General features: G+C 42.4%; 1 protein-coding gene across 2 annotated transcripts in view; it reads right to left on the bottom strand.

Annotated features, from left to right (window-relative positions):
* efna5b (ephrin-A5b) overlaps positions 1-15,997 on the bottom strand; it is a 96,699-nt gene extending 80,702 nt beyond the window's left edge. For both annotated transcript variants that reach the window (XM_079342313.1, XM_079342314.1), the window contains exon 1: positions 14,871-15,997. In XM_079342313.1, the coding sequence (XP_079198439.1) occupies positions 14,871-14,995 (125 nt within the window). In that variant the 5' untranslated portion in view covers positions 14,996-15,997. The remainder of the gene's footprint in view (positions 1-14,870) is intronic.
* Between the last annotated feature and the right edge of the window lie 1,785 nt (positions 15,998-17,782).

The raw sequence follows: 17,782 nt of genomic DNA, 5'->3' as shown, positions 1-17,782 counted from the left end.
TTCGTTTTTTTGCCTCTTTGTGGCATTTAGCCCATAGGAAGCGAACAATAAAACAAATCAATGGTAAGCTAGTAAAAGTTGCAATTTTAGACGGAAAAGGAGCATCCTCAATGGAAATAACCGGGTAAGTCCAAGATTAACAGTCTCCCCCTATCACTTATCGATCCACACTTATTACTTTTAAATGTGGGTAATTTGTTGGGTGTGTATGTGTGTGTGTGGGGGGGGGTGTTCGGTGCAGTCTCCGTCTACATCTTTATAGAAACGGCTCCAGTAGGTGTATGGGCCCTAAGTGCACTCGTAAATTGGTTTTATGAGTTTCTGAGACATATCGCTGCTAATGTTTCCACCGGACGGCTTTATGGCCACATTGTAGCAACTCTGGTAGGAGATACTTTCTAATATATTGCAAAAGTGATGTTGACTGAAAAAAATACAACTTGGATGTGGATCTTTCCACATCCAAGTCTATGAGTGCTTGTTCAGAATATAAAAGAAATTCATTGTTAGGCAGGGGAAAATTACCTCTTTTAATTTAAATGAAAATAGATGGCAACTTCTTGCGTTTTTGTAAAAGTCTTGGAGTGCTGATAAATTTGTATACACAAGAAAATCTGAAGTCATTGAGTAAATAATCGACTTGTGTTGTGATTAGAGGTAAAAAGCTGAATTAATCAGCAGAATAGCCATAAAAATAAAAAATGTGATACTATTAGTGCGGATGTGTGTGTGTGTGTGTGTGTGTGTGTGTGTGTGTGCGTGTGCGTGTGTGTAACTGTGTACTACTCTCTTGCATTATTCTCCAGATGTTCTCTTTCACAGCTCCGTAAAAAAAAAGACTACCGGCATTCAGCCACCCTTTCCTATTTTTCCGTCCACGCCGTTCCTCCTCCAGCTCACACCATCCGATCCCTTCATCAAAGCGGCCCACTTTGCCAAACATGATCCCTGCCTGTTGTGTGTTAGTTTGGTTTCGAGGAGCGGATTAAACAGTTCCCACCAACCCTCTGATGTGGACCTTATCTCAGGTTTCTCCTGACACTGGCGGTGCTGTGGTGTTATTAGAAGCTAAAGGGGCTTTGTTATGGAGCACAAAAGGCCGAGCTAGGCAGCAGTTAGTATGGCTTTGTTAAGGGTCAGAGGGGTGTTAAATAGACTACACCTGAGGCCGTGTTAACACCTTCACCTTAGACATCCAAACTTCCATGAAAGGGTGAAGGAGAAACTGTGTGCAGGGAGATGCAGAAAAATGATCTCTGACAGAAATATCAAACTTTATAAATATGTAGCTCGCTTGAACCTAATGTAGAAATAAAGCATTTGGGGAGTTCAGTTGAGATGATTATAAGCAATGGCAAGTCTATTAGAATAAAATGTGAACCAGACTGCTTCTTTCCTGTTTCCAAGAGTAGTGTACTGTCTTGAAACATTTTCAAATAGTCCTCTCACACTCGATTTCTCAGTAGATGGCCTCTCTTTGCTGCTGGAATGGAGCCAATCACTGCTCTTCTCTGGAGGTTGCTGTTTATTGATCATTGTATCGCATGGTTGTAATGTGATGTCAATGCCTCCTCTTACCTGCCTGAGCAAGCAGGGAGTGAAAAAAAAAAACTCTCTGGATGAGGTCCAAACAGAAACTGAACCCATGAGTACAAATCTCGTGTGCAGATAACAGAAGAGTTGTGATTACTGTGCCCCCAATAATTTGAAAGAAATGAACTTTTCTTTTTGTATCACATTCAATTCCTTTCAAAGTTAGATGTGCCCATAGAGGAGGGCCAGGTTAACTTTTTTTTTTTTTTTTTGGGGGGGGGGGGGGGGGGGGGGGGGGGGGGTTAGAGACAGACCACATTCTGGGCCAGCTCAGCGTCAGGCCTTGTTACTCCAGATCCCCATCTCCTCACCCTCCCGCCTCTTTTCATCCCCCTCTTATCCCCCACTCCTCTTCCCCTCCCCAAGTCTGGTCTGGCTGGCCTACACACGCGATCATCACGCTAGCCAGGCCTAAGCTCCGTAAAGGCAAACACAAGCTCGGCGTAAAAACTCCTATAGGGGCCCACCTCCTTCCCCGCTATCCCCCTCTTCCCTCCTTGTGCTGCCTGACTACACTTTCGCTTTGCATTACTTCTGCTATTCTAACTTTTCCACTTCTGAGCACTATCAATTATGCACTAGAATAACAGTGGGGCCAGGCTCGGCAGCAGGACATAAAGGCCGATTATGAGTGTGAATTATTCAGCCATCTTCGTGCCATGTTCCTCTTACCAGTGATACAGGCAGGCGAGCTGTGCTGCTAATGTACGACGGCAGACACAATCTGACCTGGCTTTAATGTGAGGACAGCTCTTTACATCCCAGAGACTAGAGAGGATGGAGAGCTTCAGAGGACATTAAAATGTGAATGTTCTGCATTATTAAAGCAGCTTTGATGACATAGATTGACAAGTCTGACACTGGCACAGACCCATGGAGTGACACCTGTCCCTAGAAATCCATGAAATTCATGAAAAAATTTCTATATTTTAAAAAGTAAGACAAAGAGAAGAAACTCCCAAAGAGTAAATGTATAAAGTCCTAGCAGCCATCTTGATGTTTTTCTTGAAGGTGGCACAGTCCAGACAACCTTCCATCACCTTCATGCTTGAGACATGTCTACCTCAACTCCATTTTTCATGACTTGCGTGCAAAGGTTTGCAAGTGCTACTCTTCTTAGACATCACAAACAGTGATGAATATTTCATCACTCCAACCCAAGCCAAGCACGCACTCTAATCCAACACCAGAAATATGATGCATCTGCTTTCCAACAGGCTAATAATCCACTTCAACTCTGATCCTCAAATGAAATAATAGTACTGAAATATCTGCATACTGTCAGGATTTCCATAAAATGTTTATAACTAAGGGCACATTTAAATAATCTGTCTCTAATTTAAAATTAAGACTTTGAATCAAAACTTTTGATTCCATAAACTTTGTCGAGGGAAAGAAAAAATCTGAAATGACAAAGTCATGATTCAGTGAAGAATAAAGTGCAAAAATAATTGCTGGTTGTGAAAGAATATAATTAGGGGTATGTTAAATTGCATTCGTGATCATAATCAATAATTTTGTCACCCGCTATGTACAAATATATTTCAAACTAGAACAGTATGCCAATTTTCAATTACTTTATACATAATTGTTTTAATTGTAAAATTTAAATTCACTTCATGTAATTTAGTTACAGTTACAAGTTATTGAATATTTAATTTATTACTAAAGTTAATAGAAAGAAATAGCCTTTTGTTTTCTGACTCAAATTTCCTTTTTTTCTTAAAATCTTGGAAGTTTGACATGTAAAAAAAAGTTTTTAAAAAATCCAAAATAATTGTTGTTTTAAAGTTTTCATTTGTTATAAAAACAAATGTCAAAGGCAGATTAACCTTCAAACAGCCTGGCCAAACACTGTTGTTTAAAAAAAAAAAAAAGTACTCCGCTCTTATTTGTGCTTCCGTTTGCCGTGCACGCTCTAATCCCGGCTGGAATGTCTCCGGTCGTGGAGTCCTGCGGCCCCGAGGAACAGAACAGCAGGTGAAACTGAACTCTCTGAGGACTTGTCCCGCCGCTCAGTATACTCCACTAGTTCTACTGTATAGTTCAAACAGACTGTCTGTTACACTAGAGCACACACAGTGAAAACATTTTTTATTTTTTTATTTGGAGCAGACCATGCTTTTTTTTTTTTGTTTTACGAATTTAAATAAAAGAAACCAAAATTCTTAATTAATAGTTTAATAATTAATAACATTTCCTGTCCTTAATGTGCCATGTCTTCTGCTCCTAATGATTAATGATTAGATTATTAGAGATTAAAGATAATTTCATTTGTAATGAATACATTTTTTTAACATGTCTGAAGTTCTGAACGTTTCATAAAAAAATCCTCGCCGCCATATTTCCTTCTTTGTGTCTGGTTTTGCCGCCATGTTTAACCACACACACACACATACTGTAGGAGACGGATGGGGTGGAGGATTCATGCTTTATTAAAACGATTAAATGAGGGAAACAGACAGAAAAACAAGGCTAGTTTAGGCCACTGTCAGTCATGTGCTGCAGGCACAACATTGAGCCTAAAGCTGACAGTGTGCCTGCTGGGTCACCTCAGCAGGACTCTTCGAGCAAAGAACAAGGACAGTAGTTAAAGATCTGATGATCCCCAAGAAGAGGGGAAGGAAAGAGCGGGAGGAAACCGACTGACCTATCAGGGATACTTGGCAGGAACAAAGAGGGATGATTAGAACAAAGGAAGAAGTTATCAAAAAAGAGATGTTCTAACTTCTCAACCAGCTCAGAGCTAAACCAAACCCATCAAACCATCCATCATCACCACAGTGTTTAAAGGGCAAGGTGATGATAGTCTCCTTCGATGGTTTCGTGATGTTTTGGTTTCCGAAGCTCAACAGCGAGATTAAGGACATTAGAAACTTTTGTATGCATGACTTTGCGGGGAAAGAAAAACACACACCCCCTGAGGCTGGAACCATAGGCCGCGCTCATCACCTCTGTTTATCCGCAGGACTTAGGCCACTTTGGGGACTCCCCTTAAGTCTCACTTATCTCATTAGACCCTTAAAACTGATTAATATGAATGGCGGCAGAAGCCAGCTCAAGACATTCTTAAGAAAGGAGGGAAGAAGGAAAAAAGAAGAGGAGGTTGAGGAGGGGGTGGATTTTGGAGGAAGGGGGTTTTTGTGTCTCCGGACAATGAGCTGATGGCTTTTTAAGCCTCTCAGTGGCTCTGGGTTAATACCCCAGGCTGCAGTCATGGGATAGAGCGCGGTTCAAAGGCTGCTGCACTCCAAGGCTCGCTGCTTGCTGATTTAGAGGAAGAAAATAAACAAGTAGAATAAATACCACATCTCCTGCAACTTGAACCTCACTAAAGTAATAATGAACTGCCCTTCCAAGCCGACGAGCGTTTATATGTGTGTCTGTGTGTATGTGTGTGTGTTTGCTGGCCTATGTACTTTGGGGTGTCATATTTGGTTATGCGGGATAATGTTGGGCGTAAGCCATCCAGTCAAAGCCGGGCTCAGATGAGAGGAGAGGGTGAAGATGGGATTTATCACACATTCATGGGATCAATCACATTCCCTTCAGGGGGAAAAAACACACACTCGGAACAGTTTCACACAGGAATAGCAACCACAAGACACACACGCACACAAGCAAAGACTGACATCCACACGCACACCATGCAACTTCACAAAACGGGAAAACTATCAAGCAGCTCTCAGAGGAGTCGGAGAATTGGGTCAAGAATAGTGCTGTGCTCTGCTATAGTAAACGGTGTGAGTTTCTGCAGCTTCATTACAGCAGGCAGAGGTCGGCAAGGGATACAAGCATGCATGTAGGGACCCACAAGAAGCTTTCTGTGCACAAATAACGAGAAACGTGCAAACACGAATACAGATGCACATAGCCAACAAACACACAAGCACGTTTAAACATTAAACTCAGATTTCAGTGAGGACTTTGGAGTCAGATCTGCGTTATACATTTTTAAACAGGATTTATTATCTGCTTGATTCCAGACTTTTCTTAGATCTATGATCAGACGAGCATATGGCCTTTTAAAAGGCTCGGAGCCAGGAGAGTAGATCTGGAAAAAGAGCCTTTAATGCTAAAGTAGTAGTGGTTGGTGTTTAATTTGGCTGATTTTTAAAAGTTTTTAGGCATTACTTTTATGACATACAGTATGCTAAATTGAAAATAAATGTAATTTTCTGAGCTAAATTTGAGCCTAAATCCAAGTTAGCCTTTCAAGACCCTGAGCTTTCAACCTGACACAGGTACAGAGACAAGTCTAGGCGAAGGCAAATACGGAGAGATTTATTATGAAATTAGATAGCCACCATTTGAATTGCAATCATGCATGATTATCTACACAATTTATCACAAAACCTGCTCATTCTCAACGAAACAATCTGTCTCCAAGCAGATATAAACTATTTTGCGAAGAAATTCTCCATTCAGCAGCTACATTACACACATCCTGGCATTGTGACTTAGATACATGCTTGATAGTAGACAAAAAGTGCACTTTCAAGGGCACATTGTGCAATGTGACACAGTAGTAAAGACCAAGACGCAACTTAGTACCACAACACCCACCCCCAAGTAAACAGAGGCCTGTGTGTGGGAGTCTTCAGTGTCAGGGGAGACAAAGAAGGGGTCTAAACCTGAGCTGCCTTAATCCCGTCTCTGTAGAAAATAGCCCCAGTGTCACAAAAACCCAGACCACAAAGACGACACCTCCTCAGGGTGAAGACCCAGAGTCGGTCCCCTGGAGAACCACTGCGAAACGAACAACCGCGGACACCACCAGGGAGACAGAGAGACAGACACAGATCCTCATGCATCTTTACACCTTGGCAAGGACAGACAGGGCAGGGAGGGAGGCAGATGAGAGACGATGGATAGGGCTGGTTGGAAATGAGGAAAACCGCCACCTCTTCTTCTCCACACAGTGTGTCAGCCCTCGTGTCTGGCACTCGCATTATACTCCTTCTCTCCTCCTTTTTTTTCCTGTCCAAGAGTGTACTACATCTTCAGCTGTGCACCCTCACTCCCCCCCCCCACACCATCCATTCACACCATTCTGCTCTCCTCTCCTTTGCCCTCCCTTCCTTTTTTTCTCCCTGCATTTAAAGCGCATGCATTACTTTCAGCCCAGGCTATGTGGAGTGGACAGAAACAGAGAGAGAGAGAGAGAGAGAGAGAGAGAGAGAGCAGAACAATGGCTGCCTTTGAGTCTCACGAACCAGCATTGGAGGTGGAAGAGGTGGGTGGGGGGTGGATGTGGGGCGGGGGGGTATTGGCAGCTTGTACTTTCCCTACTGTCAATTGAAACAGGCTAATACCAGCAAGCTTATTATTGGCACGTCTCGCCACAACGGTAGACTGAACAAAGTGAAAGCAACATTGTTGGATTATTTGTTTGTTTATCTTTGTCTATGGAAAATTGTCGCAGCTGTTGGAACTTTCCCGACACGTGATTATATTGAAAAAACGAAGTCAGGGAATCAATAAGTCTATTCACCTTTTACACGACTGCGCCAATGCAAACAAAGAAACACCAGACTAAAATACAAAGACGAAAAAACCATCCAAAGCACTCACCATATACATGTAAGGTCCTGATAACACCGACTGTGTCTTAAAGAAGCACAATCTGACTTCTAAAAAGTCATTTTTTAATAAATGTAAAACAAATATAGATGTACAGGTTTGGAAATAAACCATGTGGATTGTGTGGATTCCAAAGAGAAAGTATAGCAGACCATCGTACAGTCCCTCTGTGTGTTTCTCAGTCTGTCTCTGAAGACGAATTACCTCATGAGTCATTTACAACTGGCTACAACCCGTCAATTAGGTCTTTATTCACAAGCTGGAGATGTGTTCTCTTCTGGGATCTATTCTCCACACTGCTGCCCAGCTAGAAAAACATCCATTCACTCCCCCGCAGCCCCCCAAGTTAAATAAGGAAAACGGCAGCGTAAAGGTCCGAGGCCAGCCTACCATGAAAGGAATTATCTGTGGAAAATGTGTCTGACAAAAAAAAAAAAAAAAAGAAAGAAAGTGAACAGTCTCAATCGTTCCCGTCACATTTTCCAGCTGAAAAGTGACCAGTGATGGAGAGAGAGAAAAAATGTGAAGCCCGTTTGACGTTTTGGCCTGCAGATTGTGGTGTACTTCCTGTAAATGTAATAAATAAGTAAATGAGTTTAACAAGGTCAAAGTGACCGAAGCAGACAGAGCTGGTTTATATCAAGTAATTGTTTGTGGCTTTTATTCCAATTGTACACTTGAAATGCTTCAGACTGAGAGCATAGGGCACGGGAGGGCATCAGACAACTCTCAGTAGCGCCCCTTTCTGGTCAGGGGTGATAGATCAGCATAGTGTTACTACAGTAACAGCTGCTTGTGAGCCTCCATCTTACAGAAGAGCGCAGGGAAGCTGAACTAGGATATGGAAGCGCCATTTTCTGCCATCAACGAGGACCCTACACTACACAATAGCGAGATTCCTCTGGTCCTGTTGTTCACTCTGAACGGGATCCACAATGTAAACTCTGCCACTACTGTTTCCATGTTAACTATACAAATCTGCTCAGGTGTTTGCACCTAAAATATGACTTTGGAAGAAATAATCCTGCAGCTGCTCTAGTGCGGCACGGAGTAACTTAAGGAAAGCTAAAGAACCAGTTGGAGGAAAAGAACTTTCCACAACTTTGAAATATTGGGTGCAACTGAGCTGGTGAGAGCAGGGATAGAGAAAAATGCAGGCCTCTGAAACAACAAACCAACAAAATGTAAAAGGATATTCATATTCTTTGTTTTCTCATGGCAGGGTACAATTCTCGCATCAAGCTTTGCAAATGTGGGTGTTATATAAGCTATTTAATACTTTATTGTTTCCAAGAAGAGCTATACAGTGTTCCCCTGAAAGCCACGGCTTGAATGAAGGCTTAAAGACAGATCACTCAGCTGATAGCAGTGTTTTCAGCACTTGGTCTGACCTTGGAGTGATTACTCTGAAAACAAAAACCTGGACATTAAAAATCCGGTTCCCCCGGGCAAGGGAGGGAAACGTGCAACTGAGGTAAAGCTGCCATTCAATACCTTCCATTTCTGGCCGTCTAATAAGAGCTCTGGTTCGCTCTTTGATAGGACAGTTTAATGTATTAAATCAAAAGCTCTGAGCAGTAATTCAACAATGTTAACCTTAGTCATGATGAGGATTTTTTCTTTGATAGTAATCTCTCTGTATACAAAGTGACAAAGAATTACATTTCAACCTCCACATTTGAAGTACATTACCTTCACTATAGCACATTATAAATAGAAAACTATGAATAAAAGTTGACTGAGTTATTCGTGATTAAGTTTCTATGGTAAAAAATATATAGTTAAAAAATATAATAAGGCGATGCTATGTTTAGTTCAAAGTCATAAAATATTTTTATGTGTATTTTATTGCAAAAAGAAAAAAAAACGATATCCTTTGAAAACCAAAATTTGTTAAAAAGGGTTCGAAGTAGCTAATATATAATATTGTATTATAATGTGAATATGAAACTGTATTATCATTATTCCTATTCTTACAATAAAAATAATATTGTTGGGAATGTCTTTCCCAGTTGTAGCCGCCTTAGCTTCAGTAGGATTAGCATATCCAAGACTCCAGCCCGAGCACCAGGCTCCCCCAGCGACAGGGCCACTTCTGTCCACCGCAGAGCAAGTCCACCAGGGTCACAGCCAAGAGTCCTCCCCCTCTCCCACCGTGCGCTCGACAACAGCTGCTCTGCCAAGCACATTGACTAAGCATTGACTGCTGCCTGCTGGGCTCATTTTCTAGTTAATAGAGAAAAAAAATCTAATTTAAATGGAAAGTGCATTTACAGGTCTGCAGAGAAAACACAAAGTGCCATTTAAGCCTAATAGAAGTATTACATCGCACAACAGCATCATTACAGTTGGTTGCTGGTTTTCCAGAAGCTCCTGTTTATTATTTTTCTCTCTCTCTCTCTCTCTCTCTCTCTCTCTCCCTAGCCTCTGCCTTGCGCTCTTTGTGTCTCCTACACTCGCTGTCCCCGCTGCTCGGTGGCTGCTGGTGCCTGCCAATGCCACAGGCATAATGGAATGACGGAGAGAGGGGTCATTAATGAGGAGTAATCAGCCCTCAGACTCAGAGAGACAGAAAGAAGGAGAGGAAAAGAGCCCGAAACAGTGGAGAGAGTAAAATTCAGCAGCGAGTGAGTCAGTGTAAAAATGATAATGTGAACAGGAGGCTGGAGCGTTGGGGGTCACAGACAACCCACTTTAGCAATCACAGGTAATACAAAGTTGCTTTTTAAAATTACATGTTTCCATAATTTTCATTGAAAATAAAAGTAAACATTGTTATATATGATTTTAAATCTGTTAAATACTGATAATTGCCGGACTAACCTTCCACCTTTATGCATTAGGTGCCTTTGAGTCTCTGCATTTAGGCACAGAATTACAAAAAGGAGTCCAAGGCATCTCGGTTTCTGACAATCTTAAGCAGAAAGAAACAGCACCTACATGGCTCATTTGCTGCCTTTCAAGCACGCACACATTCAAATTCAAACACCAAAACAGGCGCAGACATGTCTGCAACAAAAGAAAGCTGTCCCCAATATCAGTGACACATCTAGTGTTCAGCCTCCAGTTACACTACACTGAAAAAATGAAAAATAGAGCACAAGGCACGTTAGAAAAACGGTTTCCAGTCTGTTTGTTGAGCTACAAATTATGCATCAAAATACAAATCACCTTGAGCAATTTACATGACCACAACCGCATCAAACTGTTTATGTTAATAACGCTCCACTTCAAGGAGAGTTCTAGTTACGGGTTTGTCATTTGCAGGCTGGCAAACTTTCTGCTTCGTTATGCCTCGCCGTCAGTGTGTGACCTCTCCCTGAGCTCCTCTCCGAGTGTGCCTGACCTCTGCGCGTCTTTCCCCACCATCAACCGTGGAGGGACTCCCGAAATATCTAATTGTATTCATTCATTTTCTCGGCCCCGGCAGAGGAAGGAGAGACAGAGAGCAAAAGGAGCGAGAGAGGAAAGGCGGGAGGGAGTGCCGAGAGGCAGCACGGGGGAAAGGCGAGGAGGGATACGGGGAGGAAGAAAGGGCAGCGGGGGAGAAGAGGAAGGAAAAGGCTGCCTCTTACAGCTGAGGCATCATTAGAGCCGCTGTCTGTCCCCTCATTAGAATAAATACTCACAAGCAAAGACAGCAGGCGAGATACAGAAGGCCAAATCCACAGAAATGTCCCTTTATTTTGAGGTATTTCAAGCTGGACAAACTCTTTTAGGACAGATAAAACTTCGGGATTTCTGTAATCTTAAGAAAAACAGGCTCAAAGTAACAATTCAAAGGCGAAAACCAAACATGATAACAAGTGAAGAGAAGTTTTAAGGAACAGTATATTCAAAAAGAAGTTGAATCAAAATGTGGAGATAAAGACAAAGATAAATGTTTTATTACGAGAAATCGAACAGTAAGCAAGAGCCTAGTCTCCTGTTGGAGTTGGGATGCAAAACAGTGTGCTGAAGGCAGCCAGCAAGCATGGAAATCCCCTCAGCCGCTGCCCCAGTCCTCAACAAAATAAACACTCAGCAGACACAACAGTGGCACCGCTAATACAGATAACGATACACTCAACCAATAAGACAACTGACTAATCTACCAATTGCTTATCATTCGGAGAACTTGGAAAAACCAAAGAAATTCTAACCTGCATAAACATTTTGCAGACCAAACGTTTCACTTGAGACATGCAGTCCTTATCTGATGTTCCCATTCAACACGACTGGAAGTCGAAGCTGTAAAAGTGTCCACACTGGTATGTTTTGTCTACAAGCAAGTCCTTGAATTTCTAGCCCCTTTGCTTATTTTTGTCTACAACTTGTTCACACTTTTTTCCCTAAGGTGTGCACTAACTGCTGTTCGTACTGAAACTATTTCATCTTTAATCACTTTTGTTTGGCAAATTTTTCACTTTTTTTTGTTTCGTTTTTTTAGTTGTATAGACGCTCTCCAAAAATCAGAGGGAACAGATGTGACAACTTTTGAGCATAAAACAGATTCAATTCATCGCCATTTGCATGCTTTCAGTGTTTGCTGTGCTTTTCAGGTGATTAAAGTGAGTGAGCAGAGCAGAACATACAGTAAAGCGCAGGCGGATTCCAGATGGGCACAATGAATAAAAAGCAGAAAAAAAGTTTTGTTTTTTACATACTCCAACTGAAACTACTGCCTTCAGTTTGATGGATTATCTAACTGGAGCAAGTCTTGGGAGGATGTAGTGTCAGCCTGCAAGGAGCGGCAGCAAATGACTTTTTTCTTGACATACTCAAAAGGAGAACTTTTACATCTGTGCTCGGTTACAAACTAAAAATAAAAAAAACCAACAAGCTAAAAAAAACATTAAATTAACCATTAAATTAGCCACTAATGTGATTTATTCAAGTTTAATTAATAGTTTCTTTCCTGTTTCTATGATGAAGTGACTTTTTGTGTGTGTGCATGTCGCGTTCACAAAGTAGATTCTTCAGCCGCTCTTTCGGTGCGACTGTGAAGCCTCAGAACAGAAGCACACACGCAGGCTAGTTCTGCTACACTGCCGCACAAGCTTTCTACTGTAATGCACAAGGAAAGGGGTTCAATATTTATTAACTGACTCATCAATAAGACCGGTTTGCTATCTCTCCATCTCCTCTCTGCTGTTTGGCTACCTCTCTGGCGTCCTGCCTCGGCTCTGTAAGGGCTCGAGTCAAGCAAACTCTATTTGGAGTAAGCAGCACGGAGTGACTGCTGTTAGCAGCGTTACAGCCTCTGTGGAAACCTGTTTCCTTTCCTCAGGCGAGAAAGCTTCAGAAACAGATGAGGCCCAGGAAGCTATCTATTTCTCAGATATTACCCCGGACCCAAAGAGAGTAAAAGGCACAACATGCGTGCAGTCGAGTGGATCACACAGTTCTTGTTTTCTCCGCGCTCTGCTTTAATGTCACGGTGTCAGATCTGAGATTAGCAGTAGTTTTAGCTTCAATTCTCCCTTTTTTCTAGTTTCTGAAACTGAGAAAACTTGTCAGCACATCTGGAACATATCAGGTTAACTGAACGGCCCCACAAGTCAAAACTTTTGTGAAAAAAAAAAATAAAAAAAAAAGAAGGGCTGTCTAATAAAAGTGTGTCTATCAGGAGCGGAAATCTAGATTCAACTTTAAAATTGTGTTTGCCTCTGTTAAAGAAAGCACTCCATAAATAAACAGTCAGGGTAAGACGGAGCAGAGACCCAGACCACAACAGTCATGGTCTACGGTATATCAGGGCCGAGAATCTACGCACCCAGCTAGACCGGCTCCGGCTTCAGGAGAGGGCTTACAGTCAGCCTGCGTTTGTTCCCCTGACCACTAATTGCTTCAAGCAATAAATCATGTTTTCCCAAACTTCAAACTGAATATAAATAGTTGTGCAACAAATTCAGCATGTGCTATTAATGGCTCTATGGACACTTTGGAGGGTAAGCTAAGCATTTTATTCAACAAATACTAAGTGCCATTGGCAGTTGAGTGAGAGATCTCTGTAAACTCCAGCAGCAGCGTTTAAACGTATTAAGACCGAGACAAAGCTGTACAGTCTGACTCCAGGAGGAACTTTGAGTATGAAATGCTGCCTCCACAAACATATAAACTAATTGCTCAGGTGGAGTCAAAGCTGTGCGGGCAGAGCGGAGTTTCACTCAAGGACTGTTCCACCTCTGACAAACTTTTGTTTTAACTTTGCTGACGTACTCTCATGTGGCAACGGCACATAGAATCCTCACTGTGCTTCAAACAGACAGGAAGCTTATTAGAAACACACTCCTCTAAAAATTAAAAGAGCCAAGAATACACTTTTCAATTCCTGAAAGATGAACAATTATTGATATTTTTTAAAACATTAGGTCAAGACATGACTTGAGAAGGAAACATGAATGAACAGTGTTGGGTTTTTTTTTAACTTTTTTAGAACGAGAAAGCTGCACGTGATTGCATAGAGTGGACTTTTTAAAGAGTGTTGAATGGAAAAGCTCCTGGTTTTCATACTGTAGAGACGTCTACACATATTAACTTTTAGTTGGTTTCAATTTTAGAAATTAAACCTATTCATATTTGTTTTTCAACCTGACTCCTAACTAAATTTACCTGGATATTATACATGTTATCTGTATATGTATTATATGTTTTTAAACATAAAAGAGTGCCTGGAGTGTCAAAAAAAACAAAAAAAACTTTATGATACAAAAACTCACCAAAAAGAAAATAAGTTTCTTCAACTTCTCTTGGAAACTTTGTTTGGCTTACAACATGATCCTAATTGAAAACTAATATAATAAATAGACAAACTATTCAGTCATAAACACTAAACAACTCTTTGGTTCAAGATCACCTGCTTTTCCAATGCGGGCTCAGCCATCTGTCTTTGTAACTCAAATGTAAATTTGTCATTTTATACCGTTTTTCAGCTGGTGCCTTTGATATATTCATTACGCACTAGTTTATTTGCTGAGACCGCTGAATAACAGTGACTTTACAGAATTTTCAGAAGGAGTTATTTGGGGCTGCTATATTCACCTGAAACTGTGTCTCATATGTATCGCCAAGAAGTTCTCTCAAAGACTGAACTACAGAGAAAAGCTGCCTTTCTCACCACACAGGTCCGACACGTACTCACAGGCCTGTACGTAGACTTCAGACTTCAATTTTCAGAAACAGGTCGATACACACACGCAATCTGGCGTGCGTGTAATGTATAATACATTTAATGAGCAGTTTCGATTTGTGCTGATTTTGTGTGTTTTGCGTAATTGGAACCTGTTAGACACTGTCGTAAAACAGCCGAGTGGTGTTGAGCCTGAGTCCGGAGAACATGTATAGAATTTGCATCTCAGTACCTAAAAGCTGAGTAAATCAAAATAAAAAAGTGAGTTTCCCGATCTGAATAAAATCGACAGCGGGTAGAGCGATGAAACAGCAGCCGCTGACCGCTCAGGCCTTATTGCGCACGGTTTTTATTTAGTTTCCTTGGGGGACGCGCTCTTAATGAGCAGCCACGTATTGAAAATAAGACCCAGTTTCCCTTTATGTTCCTGTTTCTGTCATCACAGCTTGTGCCTACAGCTACTGGCATTCTGCCCTCACTGCGGAGAATAAACACCGATGAACCCTGGGGTTCATGCAGATGCAAAGAGACGGAACATCACCGAGCCTCCGCGGTGAAACCTGTCCGCTGTCCGGCCACTTACTTGGTGTTGGTCCGATTCCAGAAGACGGCGTAGCGGTCGGCCACCACTTTGGAACTGGGCTCCTGGCTAAATACACACATCAACAGCACCAGGCAGAGGAAGATGACCATTTCCATTTGCAGCATCACTACAGCAAAAGTTCGGCACGTATTCCTCTTCTGTGTTGGTCGGTCAGGCGAGTGATCAGGGGCGCTTCAACCGGGACAGGTGATGAGTGTCATTCACATGTGGTTGTGTGTTGCTGGCGCAGTTTGTGAAAGAAGTACAAATGCGCACAACATGGAGAAGGTAGTGTGACCATTCACGAAAGGACTGGAGATGCCACTTGTTCAGGTTGCCGGAAAAATTCAAGTTACAAAACCAGCGCGTCACTGCCTTTTCTCTCTCGTGCAGGTCGAGGGTCCAGATGAATCATGGGCTTTATTTCAGCTCTGACAAATCCGTGGTGGGCTGACAAAATATCTCTCCCACTAATGCACAAAGAGAGAGCACGAAAATGCGCAGCACAACAGTCAATGTCTTCAGTGGAGAGGTTATGTTATTGGATGTAACCTGTATCAGGACAAGTGACAACTGCTCAACACTTCGTCTTACTCCAAACCCAAGGCTTAGTCAGTCCAATATGTGATGGAGAAAAGAGAGAGAGAGGCTCAATGTGTCCAATGACGGCGTGCGGCGCACGTCAGATGTGCATGTTCTCCAAGCAACTTTTTAAAGCCGTACAGTCAGGCAGGCAGTGGCAGATGAATCGCAATGTTTTTTCTTGGTGTGGGTGCCTCCAGCGTAAAAAACAGGTTGTTGGCGTTCTTCTGTGATTTACTGGAGGTGTCACTGCCGAGGTGGGGAGGAGTCCTTCTCGGTGTGGGAGAGAAGACGGACAGCGTTGTGTTTTCTCATGCGCTTCTCTCCGCGGAGACGCTTGTTTATATCCGCATCCCAAACTGTCCTCCTCATATATAAGCCATCGTGGTGCGACGTGCAGGCATGGGGGAAAAACTCGCGCTTTCCTCTTTCATGCGCGTGCTGTGTAGTCTTCCTCCTTTCTTGTGTTTGGGATTTTAAGACGCCCGGGACACGCAGGAAGGTGAGAGCAAAGACAGGCAGGCAGCACCAGACGCCGACTGAGGGAGTGGGTTTGGTTACGGCGGAGCGGGGGATAGTCCCATTGGTTTGAAATGATTTGAATGGGCGTCACTCGAACAAAGCCAAGCCCCTCCCCCCGCCTAAAAACCGAGCTAATTCAATTACTGAGAGGTAGAGCTGGAAGGGGACGGGGAAGAGGTGCACAGGATAGGGACCACTTTTAGGTACGCGACTGTCAGATCACATAGATAAGTGCGCATGGCACTATTTAATTACAGGCAAACAGACGCGGTGGAGCAAAACGACCAAAGATTGAAGTTTCCTTTATTCCAATTACAAAAGATGATATTTTATTAATGCAAAGATATGAAGCCGATTTACTCTCACTGGTAAATTATTATTTTTTATTTTATTTTAAACATAAACTTAGAAAATAAAATAATTAAACATTTCAAATTTCCAATTTCAAATTGGACGCTCCACTAAATAAATTTTGCCCCCACAGTTACTCACTCATTAATTTTGATCGTATTTTTTGGAATCCAACTGTAAAAAGGTCACATCTCTCACATAGATTTATGAAAGCATGCGGAGGGGCCGGTACCTTCCATCCTCTCCGTGCTGGTGCAGCGCAGAGAGCCGGTGGCTCCGGGTGTAGATGTGACAGGGAAGCAGCAGCAGCCTGTTGCGGGGAGCGGACTGAAGGGGGTTCAAGGCACCGCTCCAGTGCCCAGACGCCCCGCTGTGGCGAGCAGCCGGGATCGCTGACTAAGCCCGGGACAAATCCAAGTTGGAGCGCGCCAGGGGGACCGCGTCTGTCGTCGCCTTCAATCAGACAAGTGCTCAGGAGGAGGATTTATGAAAGTTAAGAAAATGAGCAGCAGGCCTATATTCAGGTGGGAAATCCCGAACGCAAATAACTGTAACGTGAATGCATATGGTTAAAATGTGCAAAAGTTCTGCTGAGAATTTATAGTCACCATGCCTTATGGCTTGTTTAAAAATGTTTTATATTGTCTCCAGATTATAGGACTGTAACTCCACAGTCTGAATGAGAAAAATGTGTTGAAACTGTCGTAAACTGCAAGGCTATATTTAAGTGTTGAAAGTATCTTAAGTATCTGAAAATAATTTGAGATATAAACTTATTAAAACCATATAGATTTGCTCATAGATTAACATCTCAAAAAAAAGTTTTCATTTACAAATAATCATTTTTTTTCTTTGACGGGGACAGTGTACGTCATATTTAAATTATGAAAAGATTTGTTAAATTTCAGACAAGGAAGACTTTGAATGTACCGTAATTTTCACCAAGTTATTGAGTTCATGTTAGTTCCTGTGTGTGTGTGTGTGTGTGTGTGTGTGTGTGTGTGTGTGTGTGTGTGTGTGTGTGTGTGCTAGTGCAACAGGTCCACGTTGCCTTTAAGGATACAGATGGAGGGAGAAAAAGGAGCGGGGAGACAGGAGGAGGGAGGAAGGGGTGAGAGGGCAGCTAATATTTTAAGATAATCCTCTTGACCTCCTGCCTTGGACTGTGGTAGACTCAGGGCTGTTCACTTACTGCTGTCGTCACACACACACACATACACGCATGCATGCATGCACTCACGCACACACCAACAAAACAAACTGTTCTCTTGTCACCACAGTCATAGAAACACATTGTATTACCTTTTTTAATGCACACACAAACACATACACTTAAATTCAGGCACACTTAGGACACTATCTGCTACACACTAAGTAGGGGTGTGGAGGTCACCCTGGAGGTCGGTGAACATAGCTGTTTTCACACCCACTTTACAGCCGTGACATTCCTCTCCTGC

This window comes from Symphodus melops (assembly GCF_947650265.1).
Source record: "Symphodus melops genome assembly, chromosome: 1".
In the NCBI taxonomy this organism is placed as follows: Eukaryota; Metazoa; Chordata; class Actinopteri; order Labriformes; family Labridae; genus Symphodus; species Symphodus melops.
The sequence above is the reverse complement of the archived record's forward strand: the minus strand, read 5'-3'. Positions and strand labels throughout refer to the sequence as shown.